The sequence below is a fragment of the Hypomesus transpacificus genome, chromosome 10 (genome assembly GCF_021917145.1).
Source record: "Hypomesus transpacificus isolate Combined female chromosome 10, fHypTra1, whole genome shotgun sequence".
Classification (NCBI taxonomy): Eukaryota; Metazoa; Chordata; class Actinopteri; order Osmeriformes; family Osmeridae; genus Hypomesus; species Hypomesus transpacificus.
The window spans coordinates 6,481,035-6,501,563 of NC_061069.1; the positions used below are offsets into that span (position 1 = coordinate 6,481,035).

At 41.6% G+C, this 20,529-nt stretch overlaps 1 protein-coding gene across 4 annotated transcripts in view; it reads left to right on the forward strand.

The window, feature by feature from the left end:
* The first annotated feature begins 225 nt into the window (after positions 1-225).
* Positions 226-20,529, forward strand: part of rasal2 (RAS protein activator like 2) — a 40,689-nt gene continuing 20,385 nt past the window's right edge. For 2 of the 4 annotated variants that reach the window (XM_047027231.1, XM_047027232.1), the window contains exons 1-3: positions 7,001-7,818; positions 15,223-15,350; positions 15,824-15,947. In XM_047027231.1, the coding sequence (XP_046883187.1) occupies positions 7,275-7,818; positions 15,223-15,350; positions 15,824-15,947 (796 nt within the window). In that variant the 5' untranslated portion in view covers positions 7,001-7,274. Of the gene's footprint in view, positions 1,018-7,000; positions 7,819-15,222; positions 15,351-15,823; positions 15,948-17,501; positions 17,811-20,529 lie in introns of those variants that run through there. The other 2 variants (XM_047027233.1, XM_047027235.1) reach the window with 2 other exon arrangements.

Sequence of the window (20,529 nt, forward strand, 5' to 3'; positions counted from 1 at the left end):
ATCCATGTATCGATGAGTAACCTAGTAAATAATAAATAAGTAAAAAATGAAAAATATTTTTACTTAGTTGTGTCATGCTGTCGTCGTTGTTTCTTCTTAAGAGTAAATGTCATAGTGAAAATACACGAAACACTTTATACAAAATAATACATAGTACTTTTTTTAAATCCAGAAACTCTGGGATCCACTGGTCGTCCTGAATTCCTACTGGAACCTTGCGCTGGCATGTGATGACTTAGAAAAAAATGGTCTGGATGCGAACAGGCACATGGGTGAGGGAACAGGGAAGAAAAAGGGGACATCACAGAACACATCAGTGACACCTTAAAGTGAAACATGGCAGACTGAAATTCAACTGCAGATTTGGGTACTGACAATGTGTGGGAATATTTATTCGCTTGGATTTAATATGTTTGATTCAGACATTTTTGTTTCCAGTGGTCTCTGCTGGTCCTAATCGTTGAGCTGGGAGGATATGGAGGTCGGACTAGCTCGCGGCGATTGCTACAGACCTTCTCACTGAATCAGCATGTCAGCAGGCTGATCTGAAACTGAAGTAAAAATTGCAAATAGCTTGCTTAGGATACCCATGGGAAGTAAAATGGTTGTAAAATACTAGGTACCTTCGTATGTTCCCAATTTTAATGGCTAAGGAACCAGCTAGCCTGCAATCAAACAATGAAATTGTGTGTGCAAGCTGGTTAAGGGCGAGTAAACTTGACGACCAAAGAAGGATTCTCTGATTGAAATATAACTTCGTTTAATTAGTCAACGGGTCGATAGACAACTCAGCACCGGCATCGCACTGAAGACCGCACTGTGGACTTTTTAGATTTTTGACTTTCTGATTAGTGAAGCTTTCTACCGAAAGGTGTTGTAGTCCTACAAGAATGGAGATCGACTCCGTTACAGGCGACGTGGATTCTCTTCACGGGGGTCTGATTTCCTTTGAGCCCTTGGTGGACCGAATTCTGGTGGATTCGCTGTGCCAACAACAAGGATGGATGCGCGTGTATGGTAAGACATTCAGAAAACTTAGAACTGTATTTACTACACATTTGGTTGTCCTGTTTTTTCAACTGTGACGGTAGGTTGTGATGGTTTCTGTCAGACAATATTATTAATATCAGTTTCCATGTAGACTGAACACGAAAATAACTAATTAGGCTACATTTCAACAAAACTAGCCCTTTACAAATGCCCAGGTGTTGGTATCTTCATGACCTCACTTCACACTAACGTCATTAATGGGTTGTGTTCCTACACAATCGAAATAAGACCCGTAAATAGATATTGAATAGATAATCAAAATGTACTATATTAATTAGGATAAATATGAAACCAGAGCATAATGTTGTTTCTGCCAATAACTGTCAGGACAAGGTCTGTCTGGTAGGTTTATAGTATGAATGTTTTGCCGTTTTACAAATAAGTTACAAAGTTACACTTATGAAGTGTGTTTTATTATGGATAATGCGTTCTACAGGAGTTGTGAGGAAATTATCAGATTTTGTGTTTCAGTATTTACTACTTTTTTGCTCTGACAAAATATTTTACATTCCTTGGCAGCTGTTTCATCAGTGTGAACATATATATATAACGTTGTGATTAGAAAATAGTTTGAGTGTTTCAATTTCTAAGCTTTCACAGTTAACTGGACCCATGTGACCTCTAGATGAGTTACCCTGAAGATCTTGTTTAGGACCTTGTGGTGGGGCAGCAGTGAATGGTGTGATTGTTTGCGGAGGCCAGAAGCTGAGTCTCACATGCAGGACTCTCTCAGGATGTTTGCCTCCACTTCCCTGTTCCCTTCTCTCCACCCCCTCTTTTTGCCTTCTTGAAACGACGTGGTGTGGCTGTGATGTAAGCAGACTATTCTGTGAATGACCTCAGCGACCAGGATTCTAGAGCGGCCGGCACCAGTATTCGTCACTGCGATCCAAAACTGAAATAACTCTACAAGGACGCTTGTCCATCCAGATACCAATTATTTGTGTGTCTCTCTCTTTCTCTCTAACCCTTTTGTGGACATTCCAAATACAGACTGTAGAACATTTTACTTCCTAAATTAAAATTTAGGAAAAAAGCAGCAAAATGTGTTATTATAGTAAACAGACAAATTATTAATAGAACAATGTTCAGATATTTAACAGTCCAGAAACATAATCCAAGAATAGCATGTAAAGCACAAGTGTACTTACCCCTGTGTGTTTCAAATATTGCACCATACTGGTTAGGATTATCCCCAGCCCAGGCCTCTTTAATGTGCATTGTCAGTGTCCTCCTTGATTCGTTTTAAAGCGATGACAAAGTGTAATAGCCAGGGAAAGGGTATTTTATCTAAGCCTATTAAAGACTGACAGAGGGAGGGACCCCAAGGAAGGGGTTGATCTTTTTCTCCTGTGCTGTGCTGCACTAACTAGTATTTAACCCGATCAATAAGATACATGATCACACTGAGGATTACCAGATCCTGAGTTTATTTATTTCAGTGTTAACAATCCTCAAATAAGTACAAATTCAAGACAATGGACATTGTCTGTTAATGAATTCCAATACTTTACCAGCCAAACCCATTCAAGTTCACTCACTGTAATGGTGATAAAACCATGATAATAACAGTGTAGCATGTGTGTTTTGTGTATCGCAGTTCTTTACCTATGAGGGTAGTCTATTTGTTGTTTATCCTATATGTGGATCAAGGCAGCTCTTGAGTTACTATTGGTCCACCCTTTCCTCCTACACACTAACTCTGGCACCAAGACAGCCTTCTGGAATCCCAGGCGTTACCTGAAAACACAAAAAGCTCACATCCTGTTTTGGATTCAGTTCCACATATTTGAAAGATCTAGGCTCTAAGAAAAAATACAACTTTGTTCTGATATTTAACAATTCAGTTAGATTAAAGGACTGATGTGGTTCAAAGTGCTTTTTAATGTTGTATCTCCTCAGAGTTGATTTGGTCTAATTTTGGTGTAAGGTTTGTAGTTTGTAGGTTGCATTAGTTGACTGGTGAGCCAATTCACTATACCAAGTGTGACCGTGTGTCAAAGGATCATGTTTGAATGACTTTGTGGACCATGTTTCTTCTTACAGTATAACTATGTAACAATAGATTATAAAGTTCAAATAATGTTTAGAATCAAAGTCTATGGTCAGTTTTGCATCTGATAAAGTCATTCATGTTCACTCTGCCCTTAGAGCAAGTAGGCATGTTATCATCCAAGCAAATCTAAAAAGGTGCAACATTGCTTACATAAATCACTCATTTATTGATGTGCCCCATAACTATTGAATGACAATGGTTACTGTTCAGTGTTTTCAACCTGAGTGATACTGGTGTCCTAGCTGCAGCCTGTTTCCAAGTCTTTATTTTCCATGTGTCTTTGGCAGAGAACTGAAGTATTTGTAGAGCCTGTTATGACATAGTGGGCTAGATTTCCTCAATGGTTGCTTCCTCTTTGTGAAGTACGAGTATTTCACTCAATGCATAAATTCACTGATTTAGTTAAGTTTTATCTCACATCACTGTGCAGCTATGTGAAGGAGACTGCCAAGAGAGACTGAGGCAGAAATAAATTGCTGCTGGAAATCCTGCTTCAGGGGTCATGAGAGCAGGAGCCGGTGGCTCGTCACAGTCTGTTCAGTTGCAGGACGCTCTTGGCAACTCTGAAACTTGTTTATTTGGCTGCTTTGTAAAGTACCCTCTGATTGTATGATAGAAGACTGTTAAGTGGGGTCAGGTTGTTGACCACCCTGAAGATTCTGGATTTATATTGGATAGGGACTGTGGGAGTCTTGTCTTCTCAAGTGTTATACTTAATTCTCACCTGGCACTCCCTTAAGATGTCATGTTTTTGAAGGGAAATGATCAACTGTACATTGATATAATGTGGCTCCAAATTCAGTTTTTATAAGAAACATACCATCAGAGACATTACCAAACAAGAGACGAAGAGCTCTGAAACAGTTTAAAGTGTAGGATTATGTGTCATTGGTTGCTCTTTTACCCAACTAGTCAACAATGGCAAAGGCAGAACAAAGTAGGAAATGGAAAGTTCCTTGTCTTGGTTGCTCCCTCCCCAGGTGGCTCCAAGCCACGTTGTAATCAGGGGGGCTGGGAGATGAGGGACAAGGACAGGATTTCCCCTTTGTAAAACCAAACAAGAAACTAACCTGTCGTTTAAAAATAAACTGTTGTCTATTTCAGGATTTTGTCCCTGAGTGGAAAAACACATATGGGGTAGGTCAGGTTTGAGAGGATGAGTTAGTTGAGTCGTGGTTTTTTCAGACAAATGTCCTTTCCATGGCCTCGTTCTTCTAGAACATTAGTTCCAGTCGTGGGATAAACATGTTAAACTATTTTGAGATCAGAATAACAGCAATGTTTCCTCTCTCAACGTTAAATAATTGAACTGGCTTGTTGGGTGTCAAATACCAAAACCAGACCCGGGAAATATCTCTCTGCCAGAGGGCCAAGATCTGAGAGCAAGTGGCTCTGCCAGCCGGCATCATAGACATTGTATTACTTTACAAGAATTTTTGAAAGCCGTATTCCTCTACACCCCATGCCCACCCCCTTGTTATTCATCGGCTGATTTATTTCCCTTTTTATGGAAAGGTGCTATTTTTAGACCATGGGGGTGTGCCTGCGCTCTTGCTCTTGATTTCCGACTGGACAGGGCCTCCAAAAATGGATGACAAAGTGGCGGTGGATGAAGCCAGCAGCCCCTTGTCATTTTTCCTATGCTTCGAGTGGAGACATTATGAGCCCATGCGTCACAGCAGGAGAGGGGGCAGGGAGATAGCGCCTTTCAGACAGTTTGTGAGACTAGAATAGTAAGTGAGTCTGTCAACAGACAAGTTGATATTTCCCTTTTTATCTCTTCATCGCTGGATCATGATGTTAACTTCCTGCTCTGGTCTCGCATCCATTTATTTTTATGCCTGCTGCCGCCGCCAACCCAGTGGTGCTGAGTGGCCCCTGGCCGCTCTCACTTTGGTATCTCTGGGACACAAATTTCTTAATGAGGTGATTTTGTTTGTTGTCTATACCATAGCCCCTTTATTCTTTCTATGGACATCAGATGCACTCATTAGTATCCAGGTTGCCTATGTGTGGGCTTAACGAATGTGAAATCAGAAAAAGGGATGTGATGATTATTTGTGCTTGCCATTTCACTCATCTTGTTCCAGTCTTGATGCAAATGTCCTCATTGTGCATGGAAATGAGCTTCACACATACCCGGTGCTTGGCTTGGATATGGGTTTGGATGTGGTTGTTTTGTGTGTGTGTCCTATTTATTAGGAACAATGAAAAGGCAATTGTAAGGAGATATGGTTATCTGTATTAATAGTGGCAATCAAAGGGGATCATTTAAGAGGCTTTTCTATGTTTCAAATGTTGTCTTTTGGCACAGACCACGCACACATTTCCACCATCAGAGTGAAATCCCCACAGGGATCTCTGACACCAAAGGCTACAGGGGTCTTTTCCCTGTTGGTGTAAATGCCATTTAAACAGGAGAGGTGAGGAAGCTGCATTTCCATCTTGTCTGACACAGACCTTTGAAACCTTCAGTCTCACACTGTAGGTTTTACAAGGCATCCGTGTTGTGGCTGCTGGATAGGCTTCCTGTGTCTCAGCACTGACCTAGATGTGATGAATGTTGCTACTGAGCTTTGCTTTACCACCTCGTTATCCAATGAATGCAAGTATTTGGGTCACTTAATGGGCCTTTTTGGGTTTCTTCTAAGACCTCTAATGTACCTGGTGCTGTCCGTAACTAGATTATGTTCACTATGTTGTTACAGGGTTAGCTATACCGTTGTTGTCTTCTTTGCTATTTTGCTGGTCTCCTACTCTAAAGATAATGAGGCTACCACAGTGACCTCAAGCAATGTGATTCTTTTTTTCTGCTTCCCTTGGCTCAGAGTTTCAAGTTGCGCTTCAGTGCTGATAGGGATGTGTGCTCTAACGAGCCCCGGCAGTGACAAAGGCAGGGGTACGAACACAGCTCCCTGCGGGACGCCTCTCCCATTTCCTGTTGGATCACTGTGGACTGGGGCCCAGCCAGGGGCAGCTCATTCTCAGCCACTTATGAATATTTATGAGACACCGCATTCTCATGGAGGTGGCAGCAGGGTGATGCTGCCCTGCAAGCATTTTTTTTTTCCTCTCTGCTAATAAACCAATGTGTTAGATTTAATCATTCCACGATAAATGCTTAAGCAGTGAGCGTTGGAATGACTGGTGGTGATGAATGACAACATGGTAATTTCCTGTAGCCTACAGCATTTTTTGTTGTCTAGCCAGTAGCCTAGGTGCAGGTTTTGGAAGAAATTCATGAAGTGCATTCAACTCCGAGACATTTGTATGATTTTTCTCTGTTAAGGAGATCATTTCTTCATGTTTAGGATCACTTCAACTGTGGAATTACCGAATACTATAATAATTTCCCTCTCCACTCAATGATCTATTTCCTTTTGCGCGAAATGTTATAATTCCATCTCATAGTTGTATGTGGCACTTGTCTCATTGTTCATCTCACGCTACAGTGTTATATTCACACCTTGTACTGGGACTGAAATCATGTTCATTGTGTGTATCCTAGGAAAGAAAGTCTTTCTCAGACCCGTTTTGAGTAGCCTACCAGTATGAACATTTTAAATATCAAATGTCAGACATGTTGGGACGTGCAGAGACAGCTATCCTGCTATAAAAGTGAAACCATTGTAGTTGAGAGTTGATATGACTATTTGAATGAGATATGTGAACAGCCATGGACATGAACAGAAATGTGTTCTTCTATGTGTTTTCTAATATTGTCTAGACTATTATGGTCATTGGCAAATTACTCAAGGAATGAGCTTGCAGATTTGACTCACTCAACAGTTGATACACGGAAAACCACAATCTGAGGCCTCCAGTTTTGCGACCTGTGATTGGACAGGCCTCGAGGAAGGCTACGCACTTATACGACACCCCACTTCCTCTTTCAGGAAGAGGAGCCAATGTCATCAGCCATTGAGCCAAATACTGAAGTCTGAACCAGTAAACATATTACTCAACTAGAGATGGAACGGAGTGTCTAATCGGTCATCAAAGAGAGATTCTTCAAACATGGCTTGGAGAATTGCTATGACGGAACAGTTACTGGTGTTGTGAGTTCAACGATTGGGAAGCTCTCAAACAATTAGCCGTCCCAGCCAGTTGAAGAAATTCATCTTTCTGTCTTGTTTTATCGCTGGAAAAGCTTGGTTAAGATGACATCATGAGTCAAACAAGAACAGTCTCAGAGGAGAGGGAATATTTACGTGAAAAAGTATCTCGGCCTTTGTTTGGCAGTGAGGGTTCTCATCACTGGCACCATTGGGGGGGGTCATGGAAGAAACCCTACTCCCAGTCTGCTGCAGAGCCTTTGGACGGTTATGTGTGGAGGACATCTGCTCCTCTGACGCCTGGAAAGCTGCCGTCCAAGGTGGCAATTTCAGAGGGGAAAGGTCAAGCAGCGGAACCTGCCCATCTCAGAGTGCTGAGCCTCCCCAGGAGGGTGACCAGTAGCATCGTCCCAGAGCAGAGTGACACATGGAGACAGGGGAGATGGGAGAAGGCCCGTCCCCTCAGGGGCCTGATACCCTTCCACAGGTCTCTGTCCGAGCCAGGGGCTCATTGCCGCTCTGAGGAGACGGCCCTCAGGAAGGTGGGCTCAGACGCGGCGCAAAATGGCCCTTTTGTAAGCGGCCTGTTTTCCTCTGTGTCACGGAGACTTGGTCGGATCCTCAGTATCAGAGATGAATCTGAGAGCCCGCTGTCTGGTAGGGGAGCTCTCTAAAACACTCATTTTAGAGTATCATCAGATGTTCAAATGTTAATATTTTTATATGACTGTTTGACTGACTTATTTACTGGTTAATTTACTCACTCACTGCTATTGTTGTGGATGCCTTGAGTGCTACATATATCCCATGCTAATTGAGTCAAGCTAATCGCAAGTGCTAGCCTTTGGGCTTTTTTGTATAGATAATTTCACACTTAAAGTCTTGATTCTTGCAGTGCTCGATCAAAGAGCAGAGACCGTAAACAAAAATTGTGGAAGGTTAAGTTATGCTAATTTAATTTTCAAATGCAAATCACATGATGTAGGCCTCATGTTTCAGACTGTATGAGAAGGATGAACCCATGCTTTCATCCATTACTGATAGCTAAATTGCAAAATCAATCACCCAAAAGAAAAATCTTCTCATATTTGAGTTATAATTCACACTCTACTGTCTACTGTGTACACCATGGTACAAAAAACATCAGAGCTATACACTATAGCCCCAGTAATTTGCCATGCTGGAATTGGAATTGTCTGTCATGTATTTCACCTCATAGCACACATTGCTATGTGTTCAGTCAAGTCAGTCATACATTTAGACCAACTGTATTTTCGAAGCGGTCATGGAAATGCTTAAAAGCAGTTTGGGATTTTTTTTCTTCCCCATTGCACTTTCCTTCCTGATTCATACAGTTGAAGACTTAACCCATTTTCTTTCATTTTGTTAGTGTAGTGCTAGTTGCGGGTATGTTTTGTCTTGCTACAAAAGTAGGTTAAACCTCATCTAGCATTGTTAGTTAAATGTGGTAAAATCTTTGGTGCCTCAGTAGAACCTTCCGGTATAGCAAAACAAGACGGCTTGGAGTGACACACAACCACTGTTCTCTTCATCTTTCACTTCTCAATCATGGTCGGGTAAACAACATGTTAGCTTCCTCATTGTAGGCTCACTGCACTCTACTTCCCTCAGGACAGCCTGATTTCTCACTTTGAGACAGCTTTTCTCATAATCAAGCGAGCTAGTTGACTAAGGAACCCATATGCCTGTGCCATAACTCAAGGGGGCCGTTAGCTTTGTGCTATTTTGGGGGCGATCAGACTAAATTGGAATGCTATGGGCCAAAATATTATGCTTCAAAGGTTGGCTGTTCTCGGAGAGGGTTGGCGTTGTGCAGGCTGACCCTGGGGGTGCACAGCAAGCAAGAGGAGGAGGCAGGCTTCACAAAGGTAGCCAGCTCTTGCATAGCGAGAGAGAGGGAAACCACATAGTCTCCTTTTGTATGCAAATACCCCCCTCACAAATAAATGCACACACGATAACAATAAGAATGTGGCAGCGCTACCTAAGAGCTCATTAACCTTTCAAAGCTCAGGCCAACAGTGGCTCTCTAGCAGTCCTGGGAAAAAGGAGGCTTTCCCCATTTTCATTTGGAGCATCTGCTGGAGAGAAGTCTTTTGAGAAGGGTGTTGAAGGGAGAGCTTGTACACAAAGGCAAGAAATGCTTAGACTTTCACAATAGTGGGATATTTTGGTCAGATTTGCGGATGATGAGATAAAAAATGCTCTCAAGACATGTGACTAATTTTTTGGGCTAAGTGATGACCATCATTCTTGTAAACTGCACAGCATTCTTGCAAACTGCAGAGGTAAGAGTTGACATCACCAGTCAACCCTGACATTGGTTGCCATAGGTTTGACCTTTTTCTACAGCAGAAGAAAAGAAGCCCGATGTGGGAAAAAATTGCTAATGGTAGCATACTGAAATATTTAACAATGTCACTCAGTGGTAGTGCTCCCCTGAGGAACACAAAACAGTTAGGCTCTGAGCTTGCTCAAGTCTAAATGTGATAAGTGAGACAGAAAACAGGCAAACCACAAATTATTTATTACAATTCATCTTTTTAACAGTTTTTTTGTGAAACAATGAATTTGTTGTTTTTTTACTAAGACACCCATCTGTTTTGATGTCACTTCCACCTTTTCAAAAAATCATTGTACCTGCTTCATGAACATGTCACCTTGGTTGTAAACATTTTAACAACAAAATCCTTGTTGTTGTGTAAATCCAGCATATCAGATTCAAGGGACTGCTTCCCCAAAATAAGACAAGTCTCAGTCTATGAAGGAGTACAGACAACTGATCTAGGTTAGTATTGACATACTGACGTGGATAGGCCATACTCTATGTTGATTCAGAGATTACGAAAATCTACAACCAACTCACCAGCAAGACTGGTAATTAATCTGTCAAACATGATAGAGAAAATGTCCATTGGCTTGTACTTGCAGGTGGTGGATCTGTTGGAGTAACCTTTTGGAGTAACTGAAGCCAATCTTGAACCAATTGCTTCTGCATGAAATCAATATCAATACTGTTTTGTGTATTCATTGATTTTGCCTACGGATACAGCTTTACTATAGAGCGTATTTACAGTCAAATTTGACTGTAATTTCCTATTGAAAGGCAAAAGGTAATGAGCCCTTTGTATATGACCTGGAAAAAGCATAACTACTCTTCAATCACATCGTTGGTGTCCCAACACAGTTTGAACAAGAATGCCACACAATTTGAGAAAGACAGAGCTGGGGTTAGGGTCCTGGGGTTAATTGCAGTAATTTCCTCCTCCTTGACAATGGCTCAGCCCCTATGTAGCCAGATGCCAATTTTAACATGCTAATTTTGCGAGGTTGCTGGATTTAGTCCTTTGGGATTGTAATGCAGTAGTAATGAGCAATTTGAAAACAAACAATTCACAAGATTACAATGCAACCGAGTGTTGTTGGATTATTGACAGTGTTTATATCTCGGGTCACGTTTTAAATAACATTTTATCAGAGGCCCTGTCTAGTTCAAGTGGCAGCTTACGATACTAAGGGTAATTCTTGGTACCACACCCACTCTCTGTCTGTGTTTGTTTTCAACCTCATTCACCACCTCCCCTCCCCCCACCTGTCGGCCAGTCACCAGCCCTATCTGGATAAAACCGGATGATGTCACTGTTTTGTGATTGGAGGAGAGGTGCGTATTTACTGGTTGCCATAGGGACGTGGTCCTATTGCTTTACAGCTAGGTAAAGGTTGGCCCATTGGAGGACATTGAGGTAAAGAGTACTGCTTCCTTAAACAAAGCATCCTCTGTTGTGCCTAAGAAGCAAGTGTGGGGTGTGGACACACCTGGCTGACACTAGAAGAATTAAGTTTGAAGACAATTAGCCCCTGAGGGTGAACCATTCGTTAACTTTAAGTCCTGTGTGATAATCATGTCTTTCTGTTTTGCCTTCAAGACAAAACTCCTCATTTGTTTCAGACAAAAGCAAATGTCCTCCTCCTGGTAAAACACAATATTTTGTCTTTGGGAAGCATATTCACTAGATATCCGTTCTCTCCTTTCTATCAAATCTGAAAGAGAAAGGGCCAGGTGATTTTTTTATGTCACATTTTCCTGCTCAGCACTTCTGATGGGAAACACGGAAGTGAACTTTTTTCTGTTGAATAAAAAATGAGAAGTGAAAAATGATATAGGTTCATATTCAATTCCTACGAAGTGTAGGTGATTGATTTTAGTCCGTCATTGCCCCTTTTGTGTGGCGGGTTGCTCTAATCTACCAAGGCTTGAGGTTAGGACATGATGCCATGTGATTGGGGTTGGTGACCAAACAGGTTTGGTTAGTCTATGCTGGTGTCTCTATGCGTGCACACAGTGTGCTTACGTTTGAGTCTGTGTATGTGTAGGTGGGACTACATGGATAGTGGTGATTAGCGACCCCAGCCATGCTTCTGAAACCCCATCCAGGACAGATGGTGAGACCTCACCCCCTGCTCCCAGACATTCCATACAGGACTCAGGGAGGGTAGGATTTCTCCTCATGCACCTCCTGTGGACTACGTTCAGTCACACACAGCACTGCCTGCCTGACTTGTCTGGGATATTCATAGAAGCCACAAGTGTCTGTTGACTCAGTTTTATACATGCATTCTCTCTCTCTTTCTATGGTCTCATATCTCTCCCTCGCTCTCTCTCGCTCTTTCTCTCTCCTGCTCTTTCACATGTATCCTAGATACCCATTCTCAATAGTCTCAATGCTGGGGCCCGGGGTTCAATCCCTCCCTTGTATAACGCCATTAATGCATTGTGACCCCCGCCAGGTCACAAACTGGCAACTTTAGCTAGTTTCCAGCTGGCAAGCATACTGCGCTTGGCTAATTGTTTTCAGCCCTGAATGCAGTACAAACAAGCATACGGACATTTGGGGGCACAACTCCAGGACACCCACACAGTGATTCTGACTCATTACTTACGCTGAATGAAAACCAAAAGCATGCCTTCTTGTGTTGTCTGTCAAGCTAATTTGGGGGTATTTTTACACCTTGTTTTGATGTAGGCAGCCTTCACGGATTGTTTTTGTTTTTGTAATTTTTCTTTTGCCAGACATTATGTACACAGACTTTATTTCCAACGGATTGTTGCATTAAAAGCCTAAGCCTACTATTTGGCCTTGACTAGATTTTGTACCTGGTAGTGGCCTGTAGTTCTACTTAGAATGTTGGTCAACCAACACCCATTACCAGAGCTCAGATAATATTATCTGTCTATATTGGCAGTGACCTTTTAGTCTGTCTTTGGGAGCTAACTAGCTGTTTAAGTGACAGCAGAGGCAAACATATAGGAACTTTTATTTTTGTTGCCTGTCAAGAGTACATGTGAAGTTACTGAGACAGAGTGCTTCCCATGGTCAATTCCGATATTGTGGTTTAAATTTCACAAACATTGCGTTTCATGTAATAAGTAGTCTACTTGAATTGACTGGCCTCATTTAATGAAATGTACTCGTATTGGCTTTGCAAAATTTTTGTTCTCTTTAGTTGTTGCATTCAGGTTTCCTGGACATCTGACAGCCATGTAACATTAGTCCTCATAGTTAATTCATTGATTCTGACCTGTTTGAGTATACTCTGTACATCCTTATTCTACAGTCTTATATTCGCCAACATAGACTTTGGTTCTGGATGAAGGCATGTTGATGTTGTCATCACTTCACAGTATTAAATATGTGTTGTGATGTTGTCATTACAACACATATAATACTATCAGATTAAACTGAACCGTGAAGCAGGGGAAGATATATACTTTATACACGTATTTAAATATTTTGCACTGTTACAGTTTTAGCAAGCATAATGCGTGTAGAGCTACATCAGCACTGAAGCCCACACCTTGCCTAAACCCAACAGTGTAAGAAAGGTGTTGGCAAACGAGCATAATGCTGGCACATTCTTTAGCAAAAAGGCCATAAGCAGGTTTTCAAACACCGCAGATGTGCTATAGCACGCAAGGGGATGAAGTGAAGAGTTACGTAATATGAATGGCCAGTGGCTTGCACTCTCACTCTATCTAAACTTGGAACAGTCGCTAGCCAGTTTTCTTATCTTTTTTATCTTATCTTTTATTTTATTTTATGCTCATCGGTTATTTTCAAGGCTTTTTGACAGGCATATCGTGCTTTCCATAGACGTGCTAGTCCAATTAGGCCTAGTCTACAGTATCCTTGCTTTGTAGAGGTGCTTTTGTGAACCTAGTGGCCCTCTATTCCCCAGAGAAGAACGGCAAATTCAGACAATTCTTTGAGCAGTTGCAGGTGTCGAGAAGATTCTGTTCTCAGGGGTGCTCAAGCCAGCTGCGTGGTGCTGTCGTATGTGATTTAGTATGCTGCAATACAGTCGGTCCATCCTTGCTATCTGATTAAGCAATCCTAGTTCTTTTCAGGAGTGCAGTTTTGTGCAGCAGGCCTATAATGTACTGTTCTTGTCTTTTATCACGGTTAAAGGTTGGTGGTTCAGTTTGGAAGACTTCTTTCTTTATGTCTCAAAGATAAAGGGTTCATTTCATTTAATGTATTTCAGGGGTGGGTTAGAGCAGTTGAACTATTGGAATCCATACAAATGCATCTTGTATGACAATTGATTTTCCTGCATTGACCTCCATAGCTCTCTTTAGTAGGACTGTTTCATGTTAAGGGTATGTATCTTCAGTCAGGGGACTGAGAAAGTTTTTATCCACGCCTTCATGACTGTTAGATGGAAAAATTTGGTTGTGTAGTCTATTTTGGAAAGTTGGGCAGATTATGAAGTATACCCACTTACCCATACCCAGAATACAGAAACATAAACAGTCTACTCAAACACTGTCGTCTCACTTCACCCACGTCTTCTACGTGTTGGGCCAGCTGCCATGGAAGTCTGTGTTGGCCATTTGCAAGACCCCCCCCCCTCCCGCACAGTCAAGATAGTACATTTTCTTCCCAGATCAGACTCTATAAAAGCTGTCTGTTTACTGTGTCATTGCATCTGTATTCTTAAAGCAGTTGTAGTGGAAAACTATCTGGCTGTGCTTTGTCGCACTGTTGCCTTTGTTCTGCAGTGTTTATGGTCATGGGTATATGACAGGACTGTGCCCCGCTGGCATTGGGAAGGAATACAACAGCCATTCAGTTCCAGTTCCCAGCCCCAACATTCTAGCAGCTTGATTATGACAAGAGCAAATTGGATTGATTTGTGTTAGCCTATTAGGCCTTTCCCTTGGCCTATATTATACTGGCCTATACTATACACCTTGGCCTCGTTTATTGTTGATTAAACCTGCAGCACAACCCACCGGAGCACTTCTCTGCTAATGACCTTTGCCCTCCAAGTCCCTATACCCTACACTGCACTGTACCACTCACGCAACACTGGGTTAAGGTAGATGAACCACGTCTAATGAACCTTAAGAGAAACACTTCAATTTTTAATTCCAAAAAGCCCTGCTTGTCATCAAATAGGCCTTGTAATTGTCAACTGCAGTTACAGTCAAAGCCATACTGGGGTCATATATAACGCCTATTTATATACTCAACACGACCACATAGATTTGTGAAGCATTATGGCAATTCAGTTAGATTTAGCATGTTAAGGGTATTTCACATTGCCATGGGCTGGTTTTCAAACATGTAAATTCTTTAGGTAGCTAGAAATCTGAGGTCTACACTGCCCTCTGTAGATCAGTAGTAGGAACTGCTGGAGGAATTGCACCGGATCTCTGAACAGTTGGTGTTTAGTATTGTAATTACCTATGGCAGGCAGTTGGCTTAATGTACAGCTGTGTCTTGTGGTATCTATTTTGGGTAAAGCACCTGTTATTAAAAAAAAAAGTGATATCGTACAGTAAAATGACAGCATGAACACACATTTATTTGTATTTTTTATAACAGCCCTTGTTGATATGAATGAGTTCTCTGCTTGAATGGTCTCATTCATTCATTATGTTGCATTGTGAAATAGAGACAAGATGCCCATTTTTTTGTTCTATCTTCCTCTGCTTTTCTAAGGTGTCTTCTTTTGTGCTTATGTGTCCCTGTGCAGATGTTAAAGGACCTCCCTCACACCGTTTTTCCTGCGGCCAGTCGCCCTACTCAGCGACCAGCATGTGGGAGAGGAAGTACTGCATCCTGACTGATAGCCAGCTCATCCTGCTCAACAAGGAGGAGGAGGTGTGTGGAATATCTACCGCCTTCCTGCATTCTCACACACACGCACGAGTATACACACATGCACACCTATACAAACATATGCAAGTATACATAGGCTACACATAGACAGTCAACCTTGAGTTCCCTCACACATAGACAGAAACTGTTGTCACTCCTTAGAAAAAGCCACGTGTGCCTTTTGTTGTGTCCACTTAATCTTAGGATTAATCTTAGGATTCTAGAATAATATGATAACAATGTAATCAAGTCAGAATATAAAGTTTGAAAGATGATAATTAATTTACAATATTCTACATACAAATATAGAACTGTTACTAACAGTTATAAACAACGTTAATTAAAATCCCTACTCCCTAATGTTACTTGAGAACCTCCTACTGGGGAAGGAATACAGTTTACAAGAAATATGCTGTACTTATACGGTTGCATATCATGCATATACCTTACATTATTATCCCTCCCCATACCCATAGCTGCCAGCGGAGGTCCAAGAAAGCCCTACTGAGTCGTCAAAGAGCCGGAGTCTCCGGCGAACAGTCAGCGTGCCATCAGAAGGACAGTTCCCAGACTACCAGACAGAGGGCGCCTCAATGCTAGGTAAAATACTACCGTTTGTTTTCATTAAGCAGCTGCTTTTATCCACATCAAGGATGGCACACACCCGGCGCAACAACGTGCAGTGACCAGGATTGTACACAATACATAGATTACAATGGGAGAGGGATGGGCGAGAGACTCTTACTTGTCTAGAGACTCTTCCTTGTTAGGTTTAACATGACATTCTGGAATGTGTTTTTTCATCAAGGACCGCTAAGGCCACTCTATTATTTGATAAAGAGCGCTACCTGAACTGAAGAATCTGTTATTATTAATTGGAGGTTGTAGAAGGCTGGTGCTTAAGTTAGCATTTTGTTTGTTGAAGGAACAGTAGTTACCTTTTTACATGCTGTTTTTGTCGGTTTAGTGACTCAAATCCTATAACATATTCTGGGTTATATTCTTGTCTGTGTGTTAGAATTTCAGAACACAGTGATTACCAAGCAGTATTTATATAAAAATAACAGCAGCACAGAGGCTCTGCCTGAATCCGTTATGTAACCTCTGAGCTTTGTGGAAATGATGGCAGTTGCAATCTGCATCATCACGTGAAATAACTTAATTCTCCAGCAGAGTTCTGCTGCTGACCTCCTGCCTGGTCAGTGAAATGCTCCTGTAAGCTGCAAAGAGAACAGAATATGAGGAGCCTTCAACAGAGAGAAACATGATCACAGATGGACTTGTCACTTTAGGTACCGTGTCTGTTGATGAAGGGAGATACAGTTTGAATCATAGAAGGTGTGGGTTGGCAGGGGGCATTTGAGAAGACATAGGACACCATTGCAGAGTGAATCATTTCACTAATGTGCAGAGTAGGTGTTGTTATTTGGGAATGTTGAGACCAGGACAAAAGCCCCCCGTGTCCATCCATCTCTGTGGCCTGAGAGGCATGGCTGACCCTAATGCCACGCTGTGGGTTGCTCTCAGTCAAAGCATTCAGCTGGGAGAAATTGCGGGGGTGCAAGGGTCTGGACTGGAGCGCATGGTCCAGAGCTTGGGGGTTGGTGGGAACAGAGGGTCTTGCGATGGCGTATTGTGACAGCGCTGGAGAGACAGAGGGATGGACGGAGCCTGTAACTGAGAGTCATTCATCTCTGTGACCCTCTTAATCTCCCCCTGTCTTGTGCTCCACTGAGGGGAGAGGAGGTTATTTATATGTTAATCTGTATACTTTTGTTTGACAAAAGTCTCCAGTAATGGGTTTCAGCCCAGAGAGTAGCTGTAACAGCTCCATGGAAATCCAACAGTCACTTTGATGACACATGAAGTAAACTAAAAGCAAAGGAAGTCATTTGAAAAAATGTAAGCTCTTCCATGACCAACAACTTCCTTTAATATTTCATTTTTAAATATTTACATTACGCTTAAATATTAAATTGAGAGGTAAGAGAGCGACGGAAATGTGGAGCATATATAATAATATAATATTTTTTTAAATCTGAAATCTTGTTTTGATAAGCATTGATAAAGTTATAATACAACATCAATACCGGTAATTGTATTATGTATGTTGACAAAAACTAGGCTTATTATGTTTGTGTAGACTAGTCAGGACAAGCCCCCACTCTCAATGTAACAGACCTGAGGTACATAAACGAGCGGGACATCAAGGCGTCGCTCCACGCGTCTTGGGTATGGGGCTTGGAGATGGAGGGAGTACTATTGTTGTTCTCATTTCTAAAGACTAATAGAGTAGATAAAGGCGGTGGGTTTAACTGGCTCCGGCTCAGGCTTTTCTGCATTCCTCTCTTGAAGGGAGGCAAAGCAAGCAGACACACAGAGGGCGATAACACGAGCTAGCTTAGCTTGTGCTGGACTTTAATCGGAATGTAATTGCAGAATTTTAAAATATGGAATTAATTGGTAAGAAAACATCATTTATACTTCTGAAGCTTTACGTATCGGTTATTGCATATTGACTGTAGCCTACTGCCTGTACTTGGTCACTCATTTGTAAAGAGCTGTCGAGCATTGCTAAACAAAGTTTTTCATGCGCAACCTGTTACATTTTTTTTCTCCACCGTTCTCATTCGTGAATTATATGTGAAGTAAAGCATTCGAACTAATATTAGAGTTATCATTTAACTGGCGGCATTAAACGTAACTGCGTTAATACCTTGTTTGTATCACTTTGTCCGCAGTGATATGAGTCCTGAAGCTTTTTAAATAAGTGTCATAGGGTCTCCATTATAAACGACAGACAATTGCTTAGTTGTTTTAGCGTTTTGAACATATGTGAACCAATTTTTTCCGGTTCCCTGCATCTCTTAGCAGACTGTCAGTTAACCTACTTTTCGAACAATAGTTTTTGCAGTTTTCTGTATCATTTTATTTGAATGATAGGCCTGTGTAGTCAATCTGTTATGAATGGCTATTAGGCCCTATAGACAATTTGTCTCTTTAACAAGTTTGGGTTTGTGTAAGGCTATAGAGCTAGTACTGTGCTATAAACGATTGAGTAACTTGGATAATGGAACAAGTAAATAGACACATGATGGTTTTCAAAACATATTCCTAATGCTTTCTTCCATTGTCAAACTAAATATCAACTGACCTACCCTCTAAACGTGTTGAACTTTGAGTAGAAACAGGTGGAATGGAATTTAATTTAATATTGTTGTAGTCCTGATCTTTTATTCAGGGTTAGGCTTAGTTAGATTTATTGGACTCATTGGATTTGCAATGGATAGGCTACATACCAGTGTTCCTCTCTACCCTCCTACATACTCATAGAATATAACATGTCATACAGTGGTTCTGAAACTTGAATCTCATCTATGGTCATCTGTGAAGCTCATTCTGACATTTCCAGTTGAAAGAGCAATACAAATGTAACTGGATTTAATTTGATACAACGGAACCCTTGGCCTAGTGACTGTCAGTCTCCCCATCTGTGCCAGCTTTGATTTAGCCCAGTTTGTCAAGGTCACAACTCCAAGCTGGGTCTTAGGCACTTGGAGTGGAAGCAGTCTGGTGGGGGACTATAGTCCTGCCAACACTCACCCCCTGCTGAATCCGTTCCTGAAAATCCAGTTAAACAATTGATTTGGCGCAGGGCACCAAACATTCCTGAAATCAATACCTTGTTAAAAGATAACACCAGGGTTCAAATGCATAGCCTGCCACATGGAGAAATTAGGCCCTTAACTGTAATTAGAAGTGATAGGATGGATTCCTGTCTGAACACCCTTTTAGGGAGTCTAATCATTGCCTGTGTCAATTAGGCCAAATGATTATGCAGGTTTTATATGAGCAGTTAATTGAAAAGGGGGAATTAAGTGGGAGAGTGCTCTTTAGCTATAAATCTATGATTGGAAACCTTACTTTGCCATTAGGCTTTGTGGCTTTATGAGTCATACGTGCATTATGTAATTAATGGAAAAGAAAGTGTAGGCTACTGTATCTCAAAAAAATACGCTTTGTGATTTCCCAGCATATGGTGTTGGAAATTGCTTTCAAATACTGCTTTTCAGAAGTCCATTTCAAACTGTAAGATTAGTTTCATTGCAAGTATTCTTGTTTGCAGCTTGGCCACTACCAACCTTATTGTGCTTGCGATATCTGATATGAAGTGTGGATGGTGGTCATTAATTATTCATATTAAGCAGTACTTCAGGCTATTATTGAACTTAGCCCAGACTCAGGTTATTGCTGAACTCAGACGCCCACGCTAGTTGCTATACTGCAAAAGACTTGTTAACAAAGCATATTTGTCTGTCAGAATGTATTGGGTTGTTCCAAATGTTCTTAGATAGGTGCTCTTCTTGCAATATTTATTTCCTCACACCATGGAGACTTCCAGTTACATTGGCTGAGTTTAACCAGAATGCTTGACAAACAGTTCAACTAACCCCTTTGTAGGAGCTCTGCACCATTTACTTCACTACTTTGAGGACAGATTCCCAGGAACTTAATAAATAGTTCATAAACTCTTAGGTTTCAGCAGTGTATCAGGGATCCTGCCAAATCTTACACTGATAGTGCTTGACTTTTCACATGTTCTGTTGCTGATTTATTTCCAGCCTAAGTGGGTTTGACTTACGCTTGTGGCAAGGCTCTCAGATCATTTTGAATTGCAGTAACTGACCTGCGGCAAGCACCAGTTTATAAAGGCGGGGGTTCATACTACGTAATCTGGAAATGCATCGTAGCCCCTTCAGATAGACGCATTTGTAAATGAGTATTCACTGAGAACTGTGAAAGATCCAAGCACTTAACCAATACCTGTATATATCTTCTCTCTATGGCTCTCTCTTTTCTCTTTCTCTGTGTCTCTCTCCCTCAACTACCTCCCAGCATATCATTTATATTCACCCCCTCCCTTCCCGCTCTGTTCTCTCTCTCCATCTTTCACTTCCTCTTCGGGTAATAGGAAAAAACCCCCAGAGTTGTGTCCTACATCAGTCGACTGAGGGGAACTTATTTAGTAATTAGCCTTAAAGTGTGGCTCTAAATTTGTCCTGTGTGTCCTGTGGCTCCAGCGTGTGAGGCTGCATTTCAGCTGCAGTAGCCGGGCAGACGCCTCTGTAGAGAGAGAAAGGAGGGAGAGAGCAAGAGAGAGAGAGTGAAATAGAGAAGAGAA